General features: G+C 47.0%; 1 protein-coding gene across 1 annotated transcript in view; it reads left to right on the top strand.

Annotated features, from left to right (window-relative positions):
• Window positions 1-3,649: 3,649 nt before the first annotated feature.
• ABCA5 (ATP binding cassette subfamily A member 5) overlaps window positions 3,650-20,503 on the top strand; it is a 28,253-nt gene continuing 11,399 nt past the window's right edge. Inside the window, exons 1-20 of the mRNA XM_059828367.1 lie at window positions 3,650-3,686; window positions 4,366-4,479; window positions 5,650-5,854; window positions 6,969-7,127; window positions 7,348-7,445; window positions 8,036-8,265; window positions 9,738-9,879; window positions 10,636-10,824; window positions 11,172-11,319; window positions 12,119-12,287; window positions 13,863-13,921; window positions 14,482-14,592; window positions 14,803-14,978; window positions 15,414-15,533; window positions 16,338-16,476; window positions 16,666-16,756; window positions 16,999-17,138; window positions 18,669-18,788; window positions 19,810-20,011; window positions 20,247-20,416. Coding sequence (XP_059684350.1) covers window positions 4,375-4,479; window positions 5,650-5,854; window positions 6,969-7,127; window positions 7,348-7,445; window positions 8,036-8,265; window positions 9,738-9,879; window positions 10,636-10,824; window positions 11,172-11,319; window positions 12,119-12,287; window positions 13,863-13,921; window positions 14,482-14,592; window positions 14,803-14,978; window positions 15,414-15,533; window positions 16,338-16,476; window positions 16,666-16,756; window positions 16,999-17,138; window positions 18,669-18,788; window positions 19,810-20,011; window positions 20,247-20,416 — 2,773 coding nt within the window. The 5' untranslated portion in view covers window positions 3,650-3,686; window positions 4,366-4,374. The remainder of the gene's footprint in view (window positions 3,687-4,365; window positions 4,480-5,649; window positions 5,855-6,968; window positions 7,128-7,347; window positions 7,446-8,035; window positions 8,266-9,737; window positions 9,880-10,635; window positions 10,825-11,171; window positions 11,320-12,118; window positions 12,288-13,862; window positions 13,922-14,481; window positions 14,593-14,802; window positions 14,979-15,413; window positions 15,534-16,337; window positions 16,477-16,665; window positions 16,757-16,998; window positions 17,139-18,668; window positions 18,789-19,809; window positions 20,012-20,246; window positions 20,417-20,503) is intronic.

Here is a 20,503-nt window from a genome sequence, read left to right as displayed (position 1 = left end):
GTTTTCCACACTGTCGTTACAGAGCTGCGCTTCAGCGCAGGCGCGCGTGATGCTCGTGCAGCTTCTCAGCTGCACAAACCCAACTCAGACAAGGAATTTCAAACACCGGTCCACCGAGGTGCTGTGCTGCTCTGGAGGAAGCCGAGCAGCCCGTCCTTGGCCGAGCACAAGGAGCTGCACGGTTTCTTCCCCAGCACGGGCGCAGCATCTCTGCTGCAGGACTCCAGATGCTCGGCGGCACCGCTGGCTTTCATTTTCAGCTCAGCCTTTCCCAGCAGCTTGCAGGAGGCACTTGGAAAAACGAGCACGTCAGATTGCGCTCGCAGTGATGGGAACAGGATCATTAAGATCTCAGTGGTTTTGATCGCATCCCACGTGTCAGCAAAAGGCCGACCATGGACTAAGGCAAAGGACCCGGCCGGAGGGTGACGGGAACACTCGCCGGAGGGGGAATAACTCGGTGGGAGACCGCACACCATCGAGCTGCTGAGGTAGGGAACCAACACACGTAAAGGACGGGAATTCCGCATTTGTATTCAAGGCGGCATTTTCAACGCTTTAATGATATTTTGGGTAACGCGACAAAATACTGGCGACCTCCTGGATGCAGGCAGGAACCAGCAGCTCCGGATGTATCGAGGCGGCTCCCACCCCACCGTTTCCAACCCTCTTCCTCGGCGAAGCCGTGCTGGGAGGCGGAGGGGGTCCCTGGGGAGGAAGGAGGGGGTCCCCGGGAGGAGAGGGGGGTCCCCGGGGAGAAAGGAGGGGGTCCCCGGGGAGGAAGGAGGGGGTCCCCGGGAGGAGGGGGGGGGGTCCACAGGAGGGGGGGGTGTCCCGGGGAGCGGGGGTTGGTCCCCGGTGCTGCGGGGCGGCGCCGCCCGGGCACCGCGGGGATGCGCGGCTGGGGGCGGTGGGCAGCCCCGCTCCGCCCCGCTCCGCCCCGCTCCGCCCCGGGGCGGCGGTGGTGGCGGTGCAGCCCGGCCCCTCGCCCTGCGCCGGGTGGGGAGCGCTGCGTCCCCGGCGGCGGCGGAGCGGAGCGGAGCGGGGCCGGTGAGGGCCGGGGCGGGGCGGGGCGGGGGGGGTCTCCCGGCCGCTGCGGATGGAGGCGGGGACCGGGGGGGGGGGGGGGGGGCTGCCGGAGCGGGGGAAACGCCCCCCCGAGGTGTGTACAACGGGAAGGGGAAGAAAAGGAGAGGAAGAGGAGGAGTTTTGCTCTACCTGTCGGTGCGCGTCATTACTCCCGAGTGAATGCTTGGGGTATTCATTTATGCATTTGTTAAGGTTTGGCGGCTGGGCGAAAAATGGGGAGGAACCGGCGTTGGAAGGGGGGGGAAGAATGGCGACCCGCAGGGGCGTCCCCGTGCCCCCCCGCGCTGGCGGCGGGCGGGGTGTGGGGCTGGACCCCCCCGGAGCCCCCCGGACCCCCCCCCGGACCCCCCCCCGGCCCCGCTCGGGCGTTTCCTGGCCCCGCACGTCGGGAGCGATGGGGCGGGGGGGGCCGTCAGCCCCCGGCGCGTCCCCTTCCCCGGGGCGGCGGGTGAGGAGGAAAAATCAGCCCGTTTTTACAAATGCATAAGCAGAGCGTGGGGCTTCAGTACGGTCAGGGCAGGAAAAAGCACCTCGGAGTTCTGCTGAAGTATCCCTCAGGCGATTGTCTCCTTGCAGCAAGATCGATAATCCTATTTTCCTACCTTCCTGCAGGTGTTGTTCACTGATAAGTTGGGTTTTTTCCTTAAGCCACAGCTCGTTTAGCTGAGGCTCCCCCCCTTCTTCGGGTCTTTTTTTTTTTTTTTTTTAGCTTAAAAAACCAGGGAAACGCGACACGCAGCACTAACTCACATAATCTGACCCTTAAAGATCATTTTCAGGTTGATGTCAGGGGAAGGAAGGGGAATCTTCCTAAGCATCATCTGATCGCTATTCCCCCCCCCCATAAGAAGCACTGGCATCTCGATGTGGAATTAAGGTACGGACCCAGTTTCCTTGAGATCGCTTTGATCGAGATGCCCCCAAGCCGTTATCTTTCAGCCGCTTCTCCTGTCAGTACAACCTCTAAATTGGGGGGGGCTTTCGCAGGAGAAGAGTGCTTTCATTTTATCCAGTATCATTCAAATAAATGTCTTGGCAGCTTCTTTTTCTGTTCAGCCTACGTGTTCGTTTTCCTCATCTGGAGTTTCTAGAAGGGTTTGAGGTTTTTTGCCCAGATGCAATTTTTCACCGTTGGAGTGAGACTTCTTCAGTGGTCTTAATTGCGTGTTCTGTAGCTTCATCAGCTTATGTGGAGATGGCAGGTGTAAAATCAAGAAATTAATTAACATTCCTGAAAGGATCCTTCCTCCAACCGGGGCGATGGAAATTAAAGCATGGGAGTGTTGCAGTGAAGATGTGGAAGTATTATTGCTGGGGATTTTTTTATAACTGGATAGAAAATAATTAAAGAAATGCTAACGGGCAATAGGGGTTGAATCTGACTCAATCAGCTTTGCCAATTCTCTGGATTTCAAATAGAGGAGTGTGACCGAGGGAAGGGGCTGCCGCTTTAGTGCGGTCGTGCAGCATTCGGCAAGGACCTCGGTGGAGCTTCTCCTCTTGTACGTGCTCTTGAAATCCGCTCCTGAAAGCAGACGGTGGAAGCACAAGCACTTCACAGGGCGTGCTGTGAGCAGAGGGGAGAAGCACGTCGGTTTTTACGACCTGTAAGCAATAGCTGCTGCTCTTGATTATTTTTAAAAGACTCTGCTGTCATTTTGAATCATTTCTTGCTTGTAAATACCCGGAGGAGTTGTATGTGTTTTTCCTGCAAGAATTAGTATTAGCATAGGTTGATGTTTAAGCATTTAGTGTTTTGTTTTTGTTTTTTTTTTAACCAAAGGAAACAATTTTGGTTTATATTTGGAGTCGCTTCAATGGGCTTTTATCAGAAGCACTCCAGGTGGGATCTCTTCCCAGGGCTTCGCGTTCGGCGGTGTGCAGCTGGGTCTGCCGCAGGTCCTCGCGCTGCGCCTGCTGCTGGGGGGCCCTGCCCCACGGGGACCCCGACCCCCAGCAAGCGGAGCCGCGGACGCCTTTCCCCCCTCTCTTCCCTCCGCCGCTCAGAGCGACGCGGGCTGATGGAGCCGGCTGTAAGCGCTTTGCGCATCCGAAGTTCTTCAGGCTCGGCTCCTCGCAGCGGTGCTGACATCGGAGCAACCTCGTGTGTTTCTTTAGTTCGATGATGTCTGCGCTCCCAAAATAGATTTCCATATTACGATACAGCTGGGGAAGGAGGCTTGAGCCACGCGTTGTCTAACGGATAACGGAGAAACCGGGTCCTGCCGCAGAGCTGCTCTGAACGTGCGGTCACCAAAAACGTCAGTCTGTTTTTTGGATACATGCTGGGAGCTGTAGCAGCGGGTGTATGGCTACCTTCCGAAAATCCACGCTGAGTTTTGGCTGGAACGGTGGGGAAGGCGGCAGTTGTTCGCCTGCGGCACTGGGCGTTGCTGCGGGGGCACCCGTGGCCGCAGGACCTGCGCTAGTTCTCGTGCCGTCTCTTGCCGAGCAGCTCACCGCTATATTTCGACTTCGCAGGTGAGGAAGCGGAGAGGGATGTGGATTGACGGGTGACTCCGGACCTCGGACAGCAAGGTGGTGGCAAAACTGGGGATAAAGAGCTGGTGGTTCCCCGACCTGCCGTCCCTCGCCAGGTACGTCCCGGTGGAACGGGGTGCTGCCTCCTGGAAGAGCGTTTTTAATTTTTTTAATATTTTTTTTTTCTTCCAAAAGCTGATGTTCAGCAGCACTGCAGCGTGCAGCTGGCCTAATGAAAAGGTAAATTGGGAAAATCGGTAGTATTGGATCTGCTCCAGAAGGGAAAGGGGTTACTCACAGTGAATTGAGCAGTTTGCCTGGGGTGAGGTGGCTCTTGTTCTCGGCTGCGTGGGGCTGGCTGCCTGCCCCGGGCTGACGTGATGGACACTGGAACTGTGCTCTGAGAGAAATACTTCTGCTTCTCATTTATGCGTAGCAAAAGGAGATTAAGCCCAGGTTAGCTCCCGTCTCGTCAGCTTGCCTAGAGCTGATCCTGCCCCTGGGTGGAGGAGTGCTGGGATGGCATCCCGAGGTCTCTCCCGGCCGGTCTGCCCAGCTCTCGCATTGCAAATGAGTGCTATCAATCTCTTCGTGTAATGGGCATCTGGCATATAGATTGGAAGGCATTTAAAATATGAAAAACTGAAAATGAAAAATTTATAGGAAAATATAAAAATATGAGATACTGAACTCTGTAACTGCCTGGCTTTTGCTTTTCAAATTATTTTGTCATTTAATATAGATTTGGGGGTTTTTTCTGTTTGTTGTTTTTTTTTTTTTTTTTTCTTAAACCAGTCTTGAAAAATGGCACCACCTACTCCAAGAGAAGCAGGAGTATGGAGACAAACCAGAGCTCTCTTATTCAAGAACTGTCTTATTAAGTGTAGGACTAAAAAAAGCAGCGTTCAGGTAAGCGGAGTGCTTGTTTACGGCTGCCTTCGTGTCTGCAGTTCTTCTGCATTTAAGTGGCTCCTGAGTCACTTATTACAATGTTTCTGAAGCTTCAAGGTCTGCTCTGAATTTTGCTTTGAAATAGGCTTTTTCAGAAGTTGTTTTGTGATCCTTCAGTTGAAAACGTATTCTAATGTGTAAGGCATTATCCAGAAAATATCCTTGAATTAATATTGCAATCTTAGTGCAATTTTAAAAACATTTGGACCCATAACAGAGCAGCGTAGTGGGATCAGACCTCACCAGAAGCTTTTTATCTTTTCTAGCAGTTTAGCCCTGTGCGTAGGTGATGTGTATACTTTAAGATGAATTTTGAGGTGGAGAAGAGACAGTGCAATGCTTGGCTAGGCTGGTTGAACGGTTCCTGGTTTGTGTTTTGCCGCTTTCCAAACAGCGCAAGTTTGCTGATATTTGAAGCATGTAGAATTACCCCTTTGGACCTTAAAATGGCTTCTTATGCTACCAATGCACGTGATTAAAATCCTGCTTCAGTGCCAGAGAAGGATTTGGTGTTAAAATTACTGTTGCACTGAAAACGTGCAGGGAACTTTACAGTCAAGTGATTAAACTCACAGTCCCTCCTTTAAGCTTCGCGTAGCTCAGGTGAACTTTTGAGGTGCTGGAGCAGAGAAGGGCGACGGAGCTGGTGAGGGGTCTGGAGCACAAGTCTGATGAGGAGCGGCTGAGGGAGCTGGGGTTGTTCAGTCTGGAGAAGAGGAGGCTGAGGGGAGACCTCATCGCTCTCTACAACTGCCTGAAAGGGGGTTGTGGTGAGGTGGGTGTTGGTCTCTTCTCCCATGTAACTAGTGACAGGACAAGAGGAAATGGCCTCAAGTTGCTCCAGGGGAGGTTCAGGCTGGATATCAGGAAAAATTTCTTTATGGAGAGAGTGGTGAAGCACTGGAAGAGGCTGCCCAGGGAGGTGGTGGAGTCACCATCACTGGAGGTGTTCAAGGAACATGTGGACGTGGCATTGTGGGACATGGTTTAGTGGGCATGGTGGGGTGGGGTTGATGGTTGGACCTGATGATCTGACAGGTCTTTTCCAACCTTAATGATTCTGTGATTCTGGAAATTCTTGTTCCTACGACTGCTCTTTGAAGTTTTTGTATTTCTTTCTTGGTACAGGAGGTCCTTTTCCCACTCTTTTTCTTGTTTTGGCTAATTCTCATGAGCATGATGCATCCGCACAGGAAATACGGCGAGGTCGCCAACACCAACCTCGGCACTCTGGATACCTCCATGCTGGTGAATTTTGTCATCGGATACACACCACCGACCCGAATGGCACGAGAAATCATGAAGAAAGTGGCTTTTGATAACTTCGAAGACGGTATTCAGAACCTAAGCCTTTTGTTTTTCTCTGTATATCTCATGACGTGGCTTGTGTTTGAAGAGGGAGCTCACTGTTGCTGCTGGTGATAGGAAAAAGAGCATTTCTTTTCCATCGCAGATAGAGAACAGGCTGTGAAGATGTTTTTTTTTTTTGTTTGGTTGGCAAATGTTCTGGCAGTGCCATCTCAAAGTGGTTCGTGTTCTCGTGTTGCAGCCAAAACGCATTACATCGCTGCAGGAAAGGTTTTTGGAGGACCCGAATGCAAAGTACAAAAAGCCCCTGAACAGCTCTAGGGCTAATTAGTACCTGTCCTGTCACATCCTGGGGCAAGTTCAGGGGTGATGTTGTCCTGCAGATATATTGGGTCGCATTTTCTATCCTGTTGTTCCTATCAAAACAAGATTTTAATATTTTTTTTTTAATGCCAATTCCCATTAACACCATGTCACCTTTTGAAAGCAATTTTTCTTTTTTATTTGTTAAAGTGCTTTGCCTGCACAGCTGACGCATCTAGTGGGAACTTATCTCTCCAAAACCACTCTGATGTATTTTTAGTTTGGTATCTTTGATTCTCGTCCTGGCGGTATGCGCTCTCCAAAGGTACCCCGGGGAAACAGCCCAGCCCGACATCTGCATTTTCCTTACGGGTGCCCTCAGCTGCTCTGAGCAAACAGTTCCACTGTCCGCCTTCGCACCCCGTCTTCCCCCAGTCCTCCGCTGAAGTCAGTGGCAAAATACCATGTTTTCATATATTTAGCCCTCTGCACTGATTTAATCTGCCTTTCTTGAGAAGCGCTGGTGCTGGAGAATAAACTCTCAGCTAGCCGGCGGAGGACTGGGGCACAGAAGCTCTTGGAGCAGCAAAAAAAGGGGGGAAAAGGAGAAGGCTCAGGTTAAATTTGAATTATCCGCCCGGCTACTGAGCAACACTCCTGCAGGTTTCTGTTCAGGAAAATACTTCCTTTACTAGGACAAAAATACAACCCTATACATCCGAAATGAAATAAATCATTAATTATGAGCATGATACTTCTTTTAAACAGCATTGCACAGTTTTTCTTCCTGCTGTCCTGATATCTAAGTCAACTTGGTAGTTTCTTCTATCTCGCAGGCATCATCACAGAGGAGTATTTAAGCGAAGAGGAGCTGCAGGAGGCTAGTGCTTTTAAACCCTCAAACTTCGTGGGCGTAGTGTTCAACGATGCCATGTCCTACCAGCTGAGGTTTCCCGATTCGGTCGCTATGTCTTCCATTTATATGGAATCGAGAGGTAAATGTGTACGCTTTTATATGTATCTGTAAGGGGATAAACTGAAAAATCAGACCCTCTTTTTGTTTTTTGGCCTGATGTTGCGTATATTGGGTTTTTTGGGAAGTTTTTTTCCACCATTTAAGAGGGATCGCCTCAAGCTGCAGCATCTTCACGTTGGGCATAGGACGGCTGTAAGTCCGGCTTTTTGCATTTTAAAATGCCTTGCTTTACTCTGCAGCCAGTTGCTCCAACCTGCGGAAAGGGTGTGAATCGGTAACATACTGGAGCTCAGGATTTACGGCTCTGCAAGCCTGCATCGATGCCGCAATTATACAGGTAACTCCGAACAAGTAATGTAAAAAGACCAAGGAGGTTCAAATCCATGGACTGCCTCATCTCTGAGTGTTGTCGTGACGTTGCCTATTAATTGTGTAAAATGCCGTATCAAAACTTAGCTTGAATCCGATGAGCAGGCAGAATATTTCACCCGATTCACCTGTTTTGCCGTATTTTGTGCAGAAGTGTTCTTGTCCAGTTGAATAACACGGACATTTGGCTTCATTTGTGTCCAAAAGAGCCTGAACCGTATATCACAGCAGTTGTCAAAACGCGAAGGCTTGACAGTGCTCGCCCCAAAATACTATTTAAGATGCTGCACCAAAAGGGGCTGAAGAACTTGCTTTACTCTTTTGGTGTCGGTATTTGTCAGCAACGCCCTTTCCCTATTCCTCTCCCGTCATGCCGCTCACGGTGAGAGCGAGTCTCATCTTTTTAGGTGATAGGAATTGCAAAATTCTTCCTTTTCTTTCCCGGTGTTCAGTTGTTCTCCAATTCCCGTGCTTTTGGAACGCTTTTTGGAAATTTTTTACATGGGGCTGTAAAATCAGGAGCGATGCAAAAATAACTCTTCCTTCTCTTCCTTTCAGCTGAAGACTAACCAATCGGTTTGGGAACAGCTTGAACTGACGAGAGCGATGGTCATGGGAGAGGCTGCGGTGGTGGAAATCGATAATTTTCCTCGTGCGATCATTTTAATTTACCTAGTGATCGCTTTCTCACCGTTTGGGTATTATTTGGCAATTCATATTGTGGCGGAAAAGGAGAGGAAGTTGAAGGAATTCTTAAAAATACTGGGATTGCATGACACTGCCTTTTGGTATGTGAGCGTTCGGTATAACCCGTTCTTTATAAAAGAAATATAAAATACATAAAGAAATACAAAAAAACCCAACACTTTCTAGGAAAACTCCTCTACCCTATCCTCCCGTTTTGTAATTGTTTGCAGTCTGATTACGTGAAAACAGCCTAAAAGTGAGATACTCCGTAAAAATCTAACACAGAGATACTTGCAGTATCATGAAAATAGGAATATTTTATTAAGTAAATACCAGAGTAATACTGTTGCATTTATGCATGTAAAGTTATGCCAGGCTTAGAGATTAAATGTGATGATGCGTGAGATTTTTATGTAGTTTGTTTTTACTGTTTTCCAACACTTTTTGGCTCCGTACCTCCTTTTCTGGCGGCTCTGCAGGTAACCTGCAGTCTCTCTTCAGAGCTGAGCAGCAGTTTCCCCGGCACGTAATTAAATAAATTTAACTCTATAATTTTAACATGACAGAGCAGTCTCAGCAACAGGTTTTAATTTGTTTCCTTGCTGTGATGGAAATTGTCCTGTGCAATCGAATGGTGTTTCTTTTTTTCCCAAATGAGAGCATGTACTAATTTGAAATCATCGATAGTCGCCGAGATAAAAGGGGGTTTCGCTTTGCTCTTCGCCGCAGCGGCTGACAGTGTTTTAGCATCTTTCCCTGCTGCCAGCTGGGGTTGTCTGGGTTATTTTTATTTTTTTTCTGGTTGCTTTTGTTTTATTTCTGCACCCAAGCTCTTTTCTGGCAGGCAGTTCCGTCTGTTTGCCGTACGTCCTTGGTGATGAATCTTACTTAGTTGAGCCCTTCACCCGCAGCGTTGGTGGCTGTCCCCGCTCGCCCTCGCCCCAGCATCGAGCATCTCTGGTCTGGAGAAAGTCATTTTGCTTTTCCCAGTGTGAAACGGGAGCAATCTGCAAAGGCATGCTGGTGATGCAGCTTTGATCGGCCACTGAATATAACTCGGAAACTCGTTTGTGAGGAAAATGCATTGTTTTTTACTACCTGTGCACAAACTGCCCTTGTTTCCTGAGGTCAGACTTGCTCACAGGCCTGCAGCTCTGTTTTTAAAAAGAAAAGGATTTTATTACCCTGCCCAGCTACTGGAATGACTAGTGTATTAAATTTTAAATAGAATTTCTTTAATTATTGAAACCTACTACTTGGTTACCGTCTTTTGGTTATACCAGGGAATTAATTATGCAAGTTAAAAAAAAAAAAAAATCATGAATCATCTGATTGTGTATCTGTTGGATGCCGCGGGTATTGATGTGTGTGCTCTAATGCCTGGAACAATTACGGGGACGTTTACAAGAGCTCTTTTTATTTGGGGGCTCTTGTTTTGTTGCAAGCTTGTCCTTTGATGCAGCTGTCTGGAATATTAAAGAATGGTAGTTTTAGCGATTTTTGTGCGTGAATAATTCAGACTGGGAATTCATTGACCGCTTTCTGTTGTTTTTCCCCCCCCTTTTGCTCCTAGGCTTTCTTGGGTGCTGCTGTACATGAGCCTGATTTTTGTCATGTCCATTCTTATGGCGGTGATTGCGACGGCCTCTTCGCTCTTTCCCCAGAGCAGTGCCTTTGTGATATTTCTCCTTTTTTTCCTGTACGGAATCTCTTCAGTAAGTATTCCTGGTCTCCTTGAATTTGTCCATCCCATCCCTGTGTTTTGGGGTTTTTTTCCCTTCCCGTTTGATTTTATTCTCCCCACTGCAGCATTTGGAACAAATGTAGCTTCCGCAGGACCAAAGCGCGGTGGGGATCTTACCCGTCCCCATCCCCTTCCCTGGGTCCGCTCTGGTTTGGGGTGTTGTACACCTCTCGACCGTCACCGTGAGAAATCTCTTTCCGTACTGAAATACCCGAGTTTATCATCATCTGTCTTTGAACTGAAAACACCGGCTGTAGAGCAGCGTTTTAAAGGACAAAACCATGCATTGTTCTAAACGTTTGCTGTTACTGTATAGTCTAATGTTAAAACCCTAATTAAGGGTCAGAGAATTAATTTATGCAGCAAATTGGTTGCCTGAGTTCATAAGCAACCAGTGCAGAAAGAGTTATTTGGTTGCTGCCTATCATTTACAGAAAATGTACTAACCAGGGTGCATATGCACGCTCCGCCCTACGGCTCCTTATTTTTCTTTCATAATCTTTTCCTGCGCTCTGTCACTTGGCATCTTTGGGAAACTGTCCTTCCCGAGGGTCCCTTTGTAGGGGAGGTGGGGGACGTGGGTGAATGCTGTGGTGACTATACCAGGAAAACGATACGATTATCAGAGGCAAGAAGCTATGGTCTTTTACTTCAGTTTTTCAATACCCTCTATTATTATTATTTGTTAATAGAGTACCACCTTATCTTTTTTTTAATCTGTCCTTAGGTTTTCTTTGCACTTATGCTGACACCTCTATTTAAAAAGTCAAAGCACGTGGGTATAGTGGAGTTCTTGGCGACGTTGGCTTTTGGGTTTGTGGGCCTTAATATTGTCCTGCTGGAAGATTTCCCCAAGTCTTTCGTGTGGATTCTCAGCCCCTTATGTCAGTGCAGCTTCTTGATCGGTGTCGCGCAGGTAAATAACCTTCTACTCCTCCGACTGCAGCCTCATCGCTCTCATTTGCCTGCATCGTTTTCAAATAGCTAGTGATGTCAATATTCTTAAATATTTATATTTTTAATAAACTGATAGTAGTGGGGGAAAATGCCTATTTTAATAGCTTCCCATGGCAATTTAATATCAAGTAAAATACAGCGCACTATCAAGCAACTGTTATTCTTTGTGCTTTTTGCTGTGATCTCAGTCATTTTTTCATTGTATTTTTTATTTCTGTTGCTAAGTTTTGTACCACGCTGTCGTCTCTTTCCAGGCTGGTACCGTGCCGGTGCGTAACATCTCCGTGTGTCTGTGTGTGTTGGCAGGTCATGCATCTAGAAGATTATGAAGACGGTGCAACATTTTCAAATCTAAATGACGGTCCTTACCCGCTCTTTATCTCTCTTATTTTATTGGTGCTGGATAGCATATTTTATCTGCTTGTAGCCGTCTACCTTGATCAGGTTATCCCAGGTATGTTCACGAGAAAAATGGAACTGCACCGTGTTAGCATCCCCAGTTCCTGAAGCCCTGAGCCCCCCAGGTTGACGCGGCTGGTGGAGCTGGTGGCATTTCTGGCTTAATCTCAGCTGTGGAGAAAGGAGATGCTGCTGTATACAAATAGATTTTGCGCTGTGACTCGGAATACTTTTAGCTGAAATAATTTATACTCTGTTAAAGCTGTGAGAAGTGAGGAGGGGCGTTAGCGTGTCTAGAATTGGTGGCCTTTAGGTACGCCGGCTAAACTTCGCTTCCTTCTTTCTAAAGGCAGAGCTTCCTTACTGGGTTAAGTAGTGCCTCAGCCTTTGCAAGTTGTTCTTACAGGGTTGAAAATTAAAGAGTACACTGCCCGTTCCAGACTTTTCCTTGTGACAGCAGTAGTTTAACATGAAACGTAGAAGAAAGTTGCTAATCTTGCGACTCATGCCTGGCTAAGCCCTTCAGCTCCCTTTGCCTCTCGTCTCGCTGGCTTTATATTGCCTGCGTTTAAGCCACTGTTCTTTCAGCACTGAGGATTTCTCTTGCATAGAAGGAGATTTGCACGTATATTTAAATACTTAGCAAAACTGGAACCTGCCAGCAGTGTTGATGGGAACCGTGGCTTAAATGCAGATAATGTAAACTTGGCTGATGAAATCCCTCCAGAATGGGGGTGTGGGCTGGCTCCTGAACTTCTAGCAGGATAGCTCATGGCTTTTATAGCTGAAACCCAAAAGCTGAGGAGTATCTGCAGTTCCTGTTAAGAAATGGTCTTTTTCTCCTTACTATCCAGGCGAGTTTGGGCTACGCCGCACACCATTTTTCTTTGTGAAGCCCTCGTTTTGGTCGAAGCGCAGAAAAAATTACAAGGAGTTGTACGAGAGCAGCATCAACGGCAGTTTAAGTTTCAGTGAGATAGTTGAACCTGTGCCCTCCGAATTCCAGGGGAAAGAAGCCATCAGGTACGATTCCTGCCCTGTCCCACGTGCGGTTTAGCAAACCTGGGTCCTTGACATTTAATGTGTAATTTGAAAGTCACTCTTGTTTCTCCAATCGTTGGATTCAAATAGCATATGGTATGCATTGCAGAGAGTCCTCCGCACACACAGCACGGCTAGTTTCCATTCTCAATGAAGCCCCATCGCCAACGACATGGATGCTCTCCAAGGATAAATCACTGGGCTTAAAGAAGGGGTTTGTTTGTGGATTGTATTCCTTCAGTTGGAGTCCTCTCAAAACCGGCCGGTTTTCCATTCCCTCAGTTTGACTGAGGCCACGAGAGGCGTAAGCGGTTGCAGATGTTGAAACGCCTACTCTTCTGGGAGGGTTTAGTTTCTGTTAACACACATTTGAGGAGAAAAAGCTGAATTCTAGGTTTGTGTGAAGGCTGTTGTGTTCTCCTTAGACCAGAGGGGAACTTCGTGGTGGTTTTACCCAGCTGCCATATGTAAGAGGGTAAAACAAAACTGAAAAATAGATGTCCGTGCTCTCATCTTGCTTGCCGTATTTTGTGTCACCTGTTGTCTTGCATCTGGACTGTCACGTATTTTTTGGTGTTTCTCAGATATTATTTTCAGTATCTTCCTTTTAGCCCTTCTTCCCATCATTTTCCGATGGCATAGCCTGATGTGAGTTGAGGAACTCTGGGTCGTCACTCCTCCTGGTTGCCTCCACTAGTCTCAAATAAATATTTGAGCTTAGTGACCAGAACAAGTCTTGTGTTGTCCGCTCTATCCGTGTCTCTCTGGGCATCTGCCGTAGGTTGAAGGGTCCACTTCTAATCCTGATGGTCACACGAGAACATTGTGGCCATTTTTGCATTATTCATCCACCCTGGACTCTTTCCATAGCATCCCTCCCCCAGCTCTCCATCGTTTTTGCACTATCTTGTCATCTTTACATGTACAGGTGTTGTTTTCTTTCATACCCACTTCTCCTCCTCACTATTCACACCTGTAATCTGCACCCCATCCTCATTTTCAGGGTGGCCAGGCTTCCGAAACCCACCCTTCACATGGTGCCTTCAGATAAACTGGTTGGGTTTTTTCATTTTGAAAAACAGTGAGGCTGGAAGGAAGGCTTTTCCCTTTCTTGGAGAGAAAGATACCTGCTTTCTTTTCCCTCATTTTGATGAAGAGCTGTCAGTAATCACATCTTTGGAGTCTGTTCTACTCACACCTCTTTTCCATGTCGCGTCTGTTGAGTCTTCTGTTGTATTGTGAAATTATTGGGGAGTAGCTGTTCCCTTTTCTAGCTTGGGAAACCTCTAGTGCATTGTTCTACCATGTGAAAGAAACACCGATTTGAAATAATTCAGTCTGTCATCGTAGGAAATACCTTAGATGGTGACGAGAAAAAGCTTTCTGATACCAGCGTGGAGATGGACTAAGTTCTCTTGACCTGACTTTACGGGTCTTTAACGTGTCTAGTGCTACTTCAGCGTGGTTGTGTTGTTGTGACTGTTGCCGAGTGTTGATCATTCAAAATAACATATAAAGATCCTAAAATAGTTTATAAAATGACATGTCTTCTTTCAGAATCAGCTGTGTTCAGAAAACTTTCAGGAAAAAGGGGGAAACTGTGGAGGCTCTCAGAAGTAAGAACATTTTAGCTTTTTAGCTGCTTATCAGATGCAGAGGAGCAATCGCTGAGTTGTTGAGTGGCCTTTTGTGTTTCAGTTCGGGCTTTTTGGTTTCTTTTAGTGGGGTGGGACCGTGGAGCATGAATGCCAGATGTGCTTGTGTGTGTCTTCTCTCACCGCTTTGGCAGTAATCTTGTTTGAAGTGGTACCCCAAAAAGAGGAGCCCTTCCATCACTAAAGAAAGCCTGCTGACGTCGTCCCCGCTATTCCTCCTCTGCCTGTGTCGTTAGTGATAGGCTCTTCCCTGCCCCACCTCCCTGATCTTTTCGTCTCGTTTCCCCCTGTGGCTTTTAAACGCGGCCACCCCGCAGCCCGCGCAGGGACTGGGACTGGCCCAGCCCCAGCGGTCCCGTGCCATGCCGGGGCGTGGAGGTAAGGCGTCCCTTGGAACCGAGAGTAAATGCATACCCCATATGTCAGTATTTGAATTTACCTCCGCGGTAGGAGCCGGCTCCGGGTGCCAGGAGCGTGTCGCTAACATTTCCTCTTTCTCTTGCGCCTGCCTCGGGGACCAGATTTATCCTTCGACGTCTATGAAGGTCAGATCACGGCTCTGCTCGGGCACAGCGGGACCGGGAAGACCACGCTGATGAACATCCTTTGCGGGCTGTGTCCACCGACAGACGGTGAGCTTCTCCGGTGGGAGGAGATTTTGCACACCCTGCTTTTGAAAACCAAAGCTGTTCGCCTTTATGGTTATTTCGGGATGCACCGAATTTTTCTCTGGATAGTGTCTGGAAGAGTCCACTTCAGATTCATGTCTGTATTATCCTGCTCTCCGCCTGTAAAAAAACCCCTCAGCTGATTGCTCCTGGTTTTGGTTTTTTTTTTTTTAGGGTTCGTCTCTGTCTATGGGCACAAAGTCTCCGAAATCGATGAAATGCTTGAAGTGCGACAAATGGCGGGGGTGTGCCCCCAGTCCGACATACACTTTGATATATTAACTGTGGAGGAGAATCTCTCCATATTTGCTGCAATTAAAGGAATCCCTCAGAATGATTTGATACAAGAGGTAAGTCAGCTGGGCCCAGATATTGCCTTATACATTGGTTTTTCACCTGTAGGGTAAAATACCCTTACATTGCACAGATACTTCCTTAAGACACGTTTGCAGGGAAATATTACTTTACAGTACAATAGACAAAGAGGTACAGACAGGTATTTCTGCAAAGATAAACTGTTAATTTGTCCTAGGAAACTAAAATGCTCATGAAACATTTTAAATCCTAACATTTGTGTTCAAACATCAACACCTTTTAACTTCTTCGGGATTGCTGGAGCTTAAGACCCTGCTGTGGACGTGCAGTTTCGTTAGCAGGGTGCGCAGTTCCGACACAGAATACGCCGTGAATTAGGAACAGTTAATTTGAATGTTAATTGTTAATAATCTGGTTAAAAAAATGTATAGCTTTTTTTTAACAATAAATGTGTTTCTTACGTTTTAAAGGTGCAGAAAGTGTTGTTGGATTTGGATATGCAGCCTATCAGAGACAACCAAGCTAAAAAATTAAGTGGGGGGCAGAAAAGGCGGCTGTCGGTGGGAGTTGCTGTTCTCGGGAACCCAAAGGTGAGCGTGACGGAGGCGTTCGCGACCTGGTGTCACTAGTACACCTCAGGGTTGATGTCTCTTGTCAAGACCGACTGATGCATATAATAACATGTAAGATGCAGAAATTCTTTCTGTGACCAACTATCACTTTTTTTCCCCGCCTCATTTGTGGTTTAAACAATTAAAATCACTTCAATAGCTCAACCTTTATGCTCGAGGATGTTAATGGCTTGGGTAACGGCAGCAGCTCTGGATTCGATCTCTTTGTGAAATAAATAGCGTGACAAGTTTTATGTTGTTCCTGGCAGGTAATGTTTAGCCCCCAACAGTGACACTGTCGGAGACTTTCCTTGCAAAGGCATCCAGGCGCTCGGAGCAGGGATAGAGCCAGAGAGTTCTTTTGTGTTACAGATCTGTTATTTCTGGCCTGTAAGAATGGGGACTGCTTTTAGATCTGTATTTAAAAATTATGCGTGTGACAGTTCACTGGGATTTTAAAAGCATGTGTGTATATTTAACCATCCCTTAATAGAAGGAGTGAACCCATAGTGAGACGGAATTGTGTTAGAAACAGAATAAAACAGACTATGGCATTAACTTACTATACGATTTTTCCATTTGTCACAGCAGGAGATGAATTTATTCAAAGCGTAGTGAAGACAGCTGCCTTGCTTACTCTAGGATGTCTCCTATATGTTTTAGAGGACTAACTAGCAGGCTTCAAACAAAAAGCCCCGTATCTGTTACTTAAGCAGGATTTCCTGAGGTCAGTACCTTGCGCGTGGATGTGGCTTTGCAACCGCTTCTTGGTTTCGCACAAAGGTTTTACTGCTGGATGAGCCGACTGCGGGTATGGATCCGTGTTCGCGGCACATCGTCTGGAACCTTCTGAAAAACAGAAAAGCGAATCGCGTGACCGTTTTCAGTACCCACTTCATGGACGAGGCGGATATCCTCGCCGGTGAGCCCTGCCGCGATCCGCGGGGTACCGCCCGGGTTACCCGGTCTATGAGCGATAGTCGCGTTATGGAGAAGGAGTGATGCTTCTCTAATCGTGGAATACACCTTTATTTGGAACATATAGTTGGGTTTTGGAGCAAATTGACAACCTTCTGATTCAAAGGGCTTTCTTGATTTTTTTTGTTTCTAGATCGTAAAGCCGTCATTTCTCAAGGGATGTTAAAATGCCTTGGATCTTCTCTCTTTCTCAAAAGCAAATGGGGGATTGGCTACCGCTTGAGGTATGGGGATTGGCTACCGCTTGAGGTATTCTTTTTGTGTGATCTCTGTTATGTGACATCATGTATCTTTTTTTATTGTTTTCTGTTGAAATCTATAAGATAGCACCCCCTGCCCCCAAAAAAGATCCTTTTATCATCTTCATACTGAATATTTGGTGCTCTGCTAGCTGATAGCTCTGACGTGGATGTAAGGAGAAAAGCAAGCTTTAAAACCCCACTTCTCTCCTCGCGTGTTTTCTTAGCATGCACATCGACGCCTATTGCAACACGGAAGCTACAACCTCGCTGATAAGACAGCACATACCTGCAGCCAGCCTGATCCAAGAGAACGACGAGCAGCTCGTGTACACCCTGCCGCTCAAGGACATGGACAAGTTTGCAGGTATTGATGTTTTTGTTGCGCCGCAGGGTTGAATGGCCGCAGAAGGGAAATCCATCAAGCGTGGCTGTACCCTGCAGTTCTTGTTAAATTGTCGCTTCTGCATTTATGTGTTTTTATACATATTCGTTGTTTGGCTGTGCTTTGGCTGAGGATCAGTCAGCGAGGTCTTTCTCAGGTGAGCGAGGACCTCATCACCCCCTCCAAGGGGGTTGTGGTGTGTTAGGAGGGATGTGGGTACCCAGCAGCAAGTGCTGGGGAGATGCCTTTAGCAGAAGGGTGAAGAGACCCTTCTGTCCAAGACTCCCCTTGTCCTGCAGAAGCATCATCTTACTGCAGAGCGTTTCAATGAGCAGGGCTGGCCTCCAGCGGGAAGCCAGAAAGCCCCAAGTCCTTCAGTAATCAGTCCCCCTTGTTGCGAGGCGCAAAGAGCGTTGTGTCACTGCCTTAAAATTCACTGGTGAGAGGGAGCGTGGAGCAGATGTGCTGGTTTCACTAGATGGCAGCAATTGTCTGATCAGTCCTACACAGCTCCGTGTTCATCTCCCAGGAGAAAATGGAAGAAACAGTGTGTCCTTTGCGCTGTGTGGAAAGCGAAGGGAGAATCAATACTGATGTGAACGCCGCTCATATTTCATAAATGCTTTTTTTTCCCCATTGCATTTAACCAGTTAATAATTTATTAGCTTTACCTTTAGCAGCCACTGCGTGTACTTTTGAAAAACAGGCATCTTTATGCAAGATTGAATCAATTCCGCCGAACTATTTTAAGGAGAAGCTGAGGTTAGGAACATGCCTCGGCTACTGGGGCAGAAGAAATCGCGGAGATCTGATGAGCACCGTCGGGTATCTAACTGCTCTTCGCATTTCACGCGTTTGCATTTCCCTTCAACGTGACCTTGGCTCTGAAGCTCCTCGTTTCGTCAAGTCCTTCACTTCATAGGACTGGCAAGAGCCCAATAGCGTTTTTTATCCCAGGGTGCTAATAACTGCTCTCACTCTGAACATCGTTTTGGTCTTCAAGTTATGCATGCCGTCCAGGATCTCATGCCCAGTTAGGCTGGCTTTACAGATTTGGGTATTTATATACATAAAAAAATTACTCAGTGGTTTTATTTGCAAGATCTCTTTGTGCCTGGGCAGGGATCGAGGTGGGACGAGCTGTCCCACAGTCTCTCTGCGGGATGTTTCCAGGAGAGGGGCTCTCGCAGCCAGCCAGGAGGCAGCTCTGAGCCCAGGAGCTTTAGGATGCTGAGGTGGTTTTCATAAACACTACAGCTTTGGGAAAACATGCCGCATTTCCCGTACCTGACCACAGGGTTGAAGTTCTGTGCTAAAGGGAGCTTATCCCACCCTTGGTCCTCAAGCCATGACCTGTGTCTTCATAATTAAGCAACCATATCTACACATTACCTGCTTTCTAGAGTACCGTGCAGAAGGCTTTAGGGATGCTTCTGATGGGCTTGAAGATCTCTCGGGAAGACGATGTAATCCTGTTTCAGAGCAACCAGTATGTTTCCCTTCTGTCTCTAGGCTTGTTTTCTGACCTCGACACTCATTCCCATTTGGGCGTTATCACCTACGGCGTTTCCATGACGACGCTGGAGGATGTCTATCTGAAGCTGGAAGTTGAGGCAGAGATCGATCAAGCAGGTGGGATGGACCGTGGCTGTTTTCCTGTTTTTACCCATGTTTGGTTTAGTCTTAATTAGTGTAGAATTGTCCATGCCACATCACTGCCAGAAGGAGTTTTGCTATGGAGGTAAGAATAAAAAATCGTCTTGCGGAGCGGTACATCCAGCAGCACGGGGTGCCTTCGGTCTCACGTCATTCCAGGCTTTGAAATATTTAACACGAAAAACGCACAAAAGCAGTGAGTTGGGTGGGGAGAGATTCTGGGAGGATCCAGGGGAAAAGTGTTTTACTGGCCATCTCTGCAGTAATTAATTTTTCATCCAGTGTACTTACATCTATCTTCTTTGCTTTACAGTTGCACTTTTTATGGCTAGCTTTTTAAAATGTGCTTTATTTTCCTAATGGGACTTACTTTCAAGAAATTGTAAATGCACAGTATAAAATTTATTTCCAGCCTTCTGCAGGAACAGTAATATTGGTAGCCTGCACTTAAGGCTGAAATAGCTGAACTGTCTTTCTTCCCCTCCTTTAAATTAACTTTCAATTCAAATGAAAAGTTGGGACCACTTAATATTACTCCAGATTTAACCAGTTCTTCTTCTGATGTCAACTTTGAATGGTTTAAGCTATCTTAATCGTTCTAGAGCTTTCTTTGTGATACAGACTAGTAAACTATCCTGCTCTGCAAAGCTTTTGCGTGGGTATAAGAGGGTTTAACAGCTGAATATGCTGGTACTGAATAATACAGGTGCATACATAGGCTAGTGTTATGAAATTGGGGCGAGCTGCACCTTTTGAGTGGCAGAAGTTTGTATCATCTGCCTTAAGCATCTGCTGTGCGTGTGATTGAGAGCTCTGGAGTAGATCAGTGTTACTGAGCTTGGGGTTGAGTTGAGAAACTGGGATGAGATGAGATGGTTTCTGCAATAGCACGGGGAAGGACTTGATGGCCACCCTGCTTCCTCCACCCCTACCATTTCAAACTGTGTAGCTTTGACAGAGCATCAGATTCGTAGAGTTTTACTCTCTTCTTTTTCAGATTATAGCGTGTTCAATTCCCAGCAAGCGCAAGATGAAATGGATACAAAATCCCTCGATGATATGGAGCAGAGCCTCCTGATGCTCTCGGAGACGAAGGCGCCGGCAATGAGCAATACAGCCCTCTGGAAGAAGCAGGTTTCCACCATAGCGAAAGTTCATTTCCTTAGTCTCAAGCGGGAAAATAAATGTGTGAGAGTTATGTAAGTATTGGGGCAAAATTCTCAAAACCTGTTTGAAAGACACCAGAGAAAGGGCAGGATGCGATTAATTTTTTTTCCCGTAGTTACATTTAAAAGATAATAAGTATGAAGCTACCCATTACTGTTGAATACGTGCTTTTTTTTGGGTGAGGGAGGTTATGTTTTAATAGCATGCACATAAACTGGGTTGGCTTTTGCTGAATTGTAATAAACCCAAAACTTTTATTTCTTTCAGGTTGTTGCTTTTTCTGATTTTTCTTGTAGTTCAGATTTTATTGTTTTTCATACACCACATCATCAAAAATTCTGTAGCTGCTATCAAACTTTCCCCAGATTTGTACTTGCTGAAGCCCGGAGAGGACTATCACAAGTACAGGAGTCGTCTCCTGCTGCAGAACTCCACAGGTAGGAGAGCGGAGATGCTCCGCGGGGGTAGCTCCTGTCTCTGCCTCTCCCTTCAACATAGCATTTCACGTGGCGGGGAAGGATGGT

Source organism: Gavia stellata, chromosome 22, assembly GCF_030936135.1.
Source record: "Gavia stellata isolate bGavSte3 chromosome 22, bGavSte3.hap2, whole genome shotgun sequence".
Lineage (NCBI taxonomy): Eukaryota > Metazoa > Chordata > Aves > Gaviiformes > Gaviidae > Gavia > Gavia stellata.
Note: the sequence above shows the minus strand (reverse complement) of the source record. Positions and strands in the feature narration are given on the sequence as shown.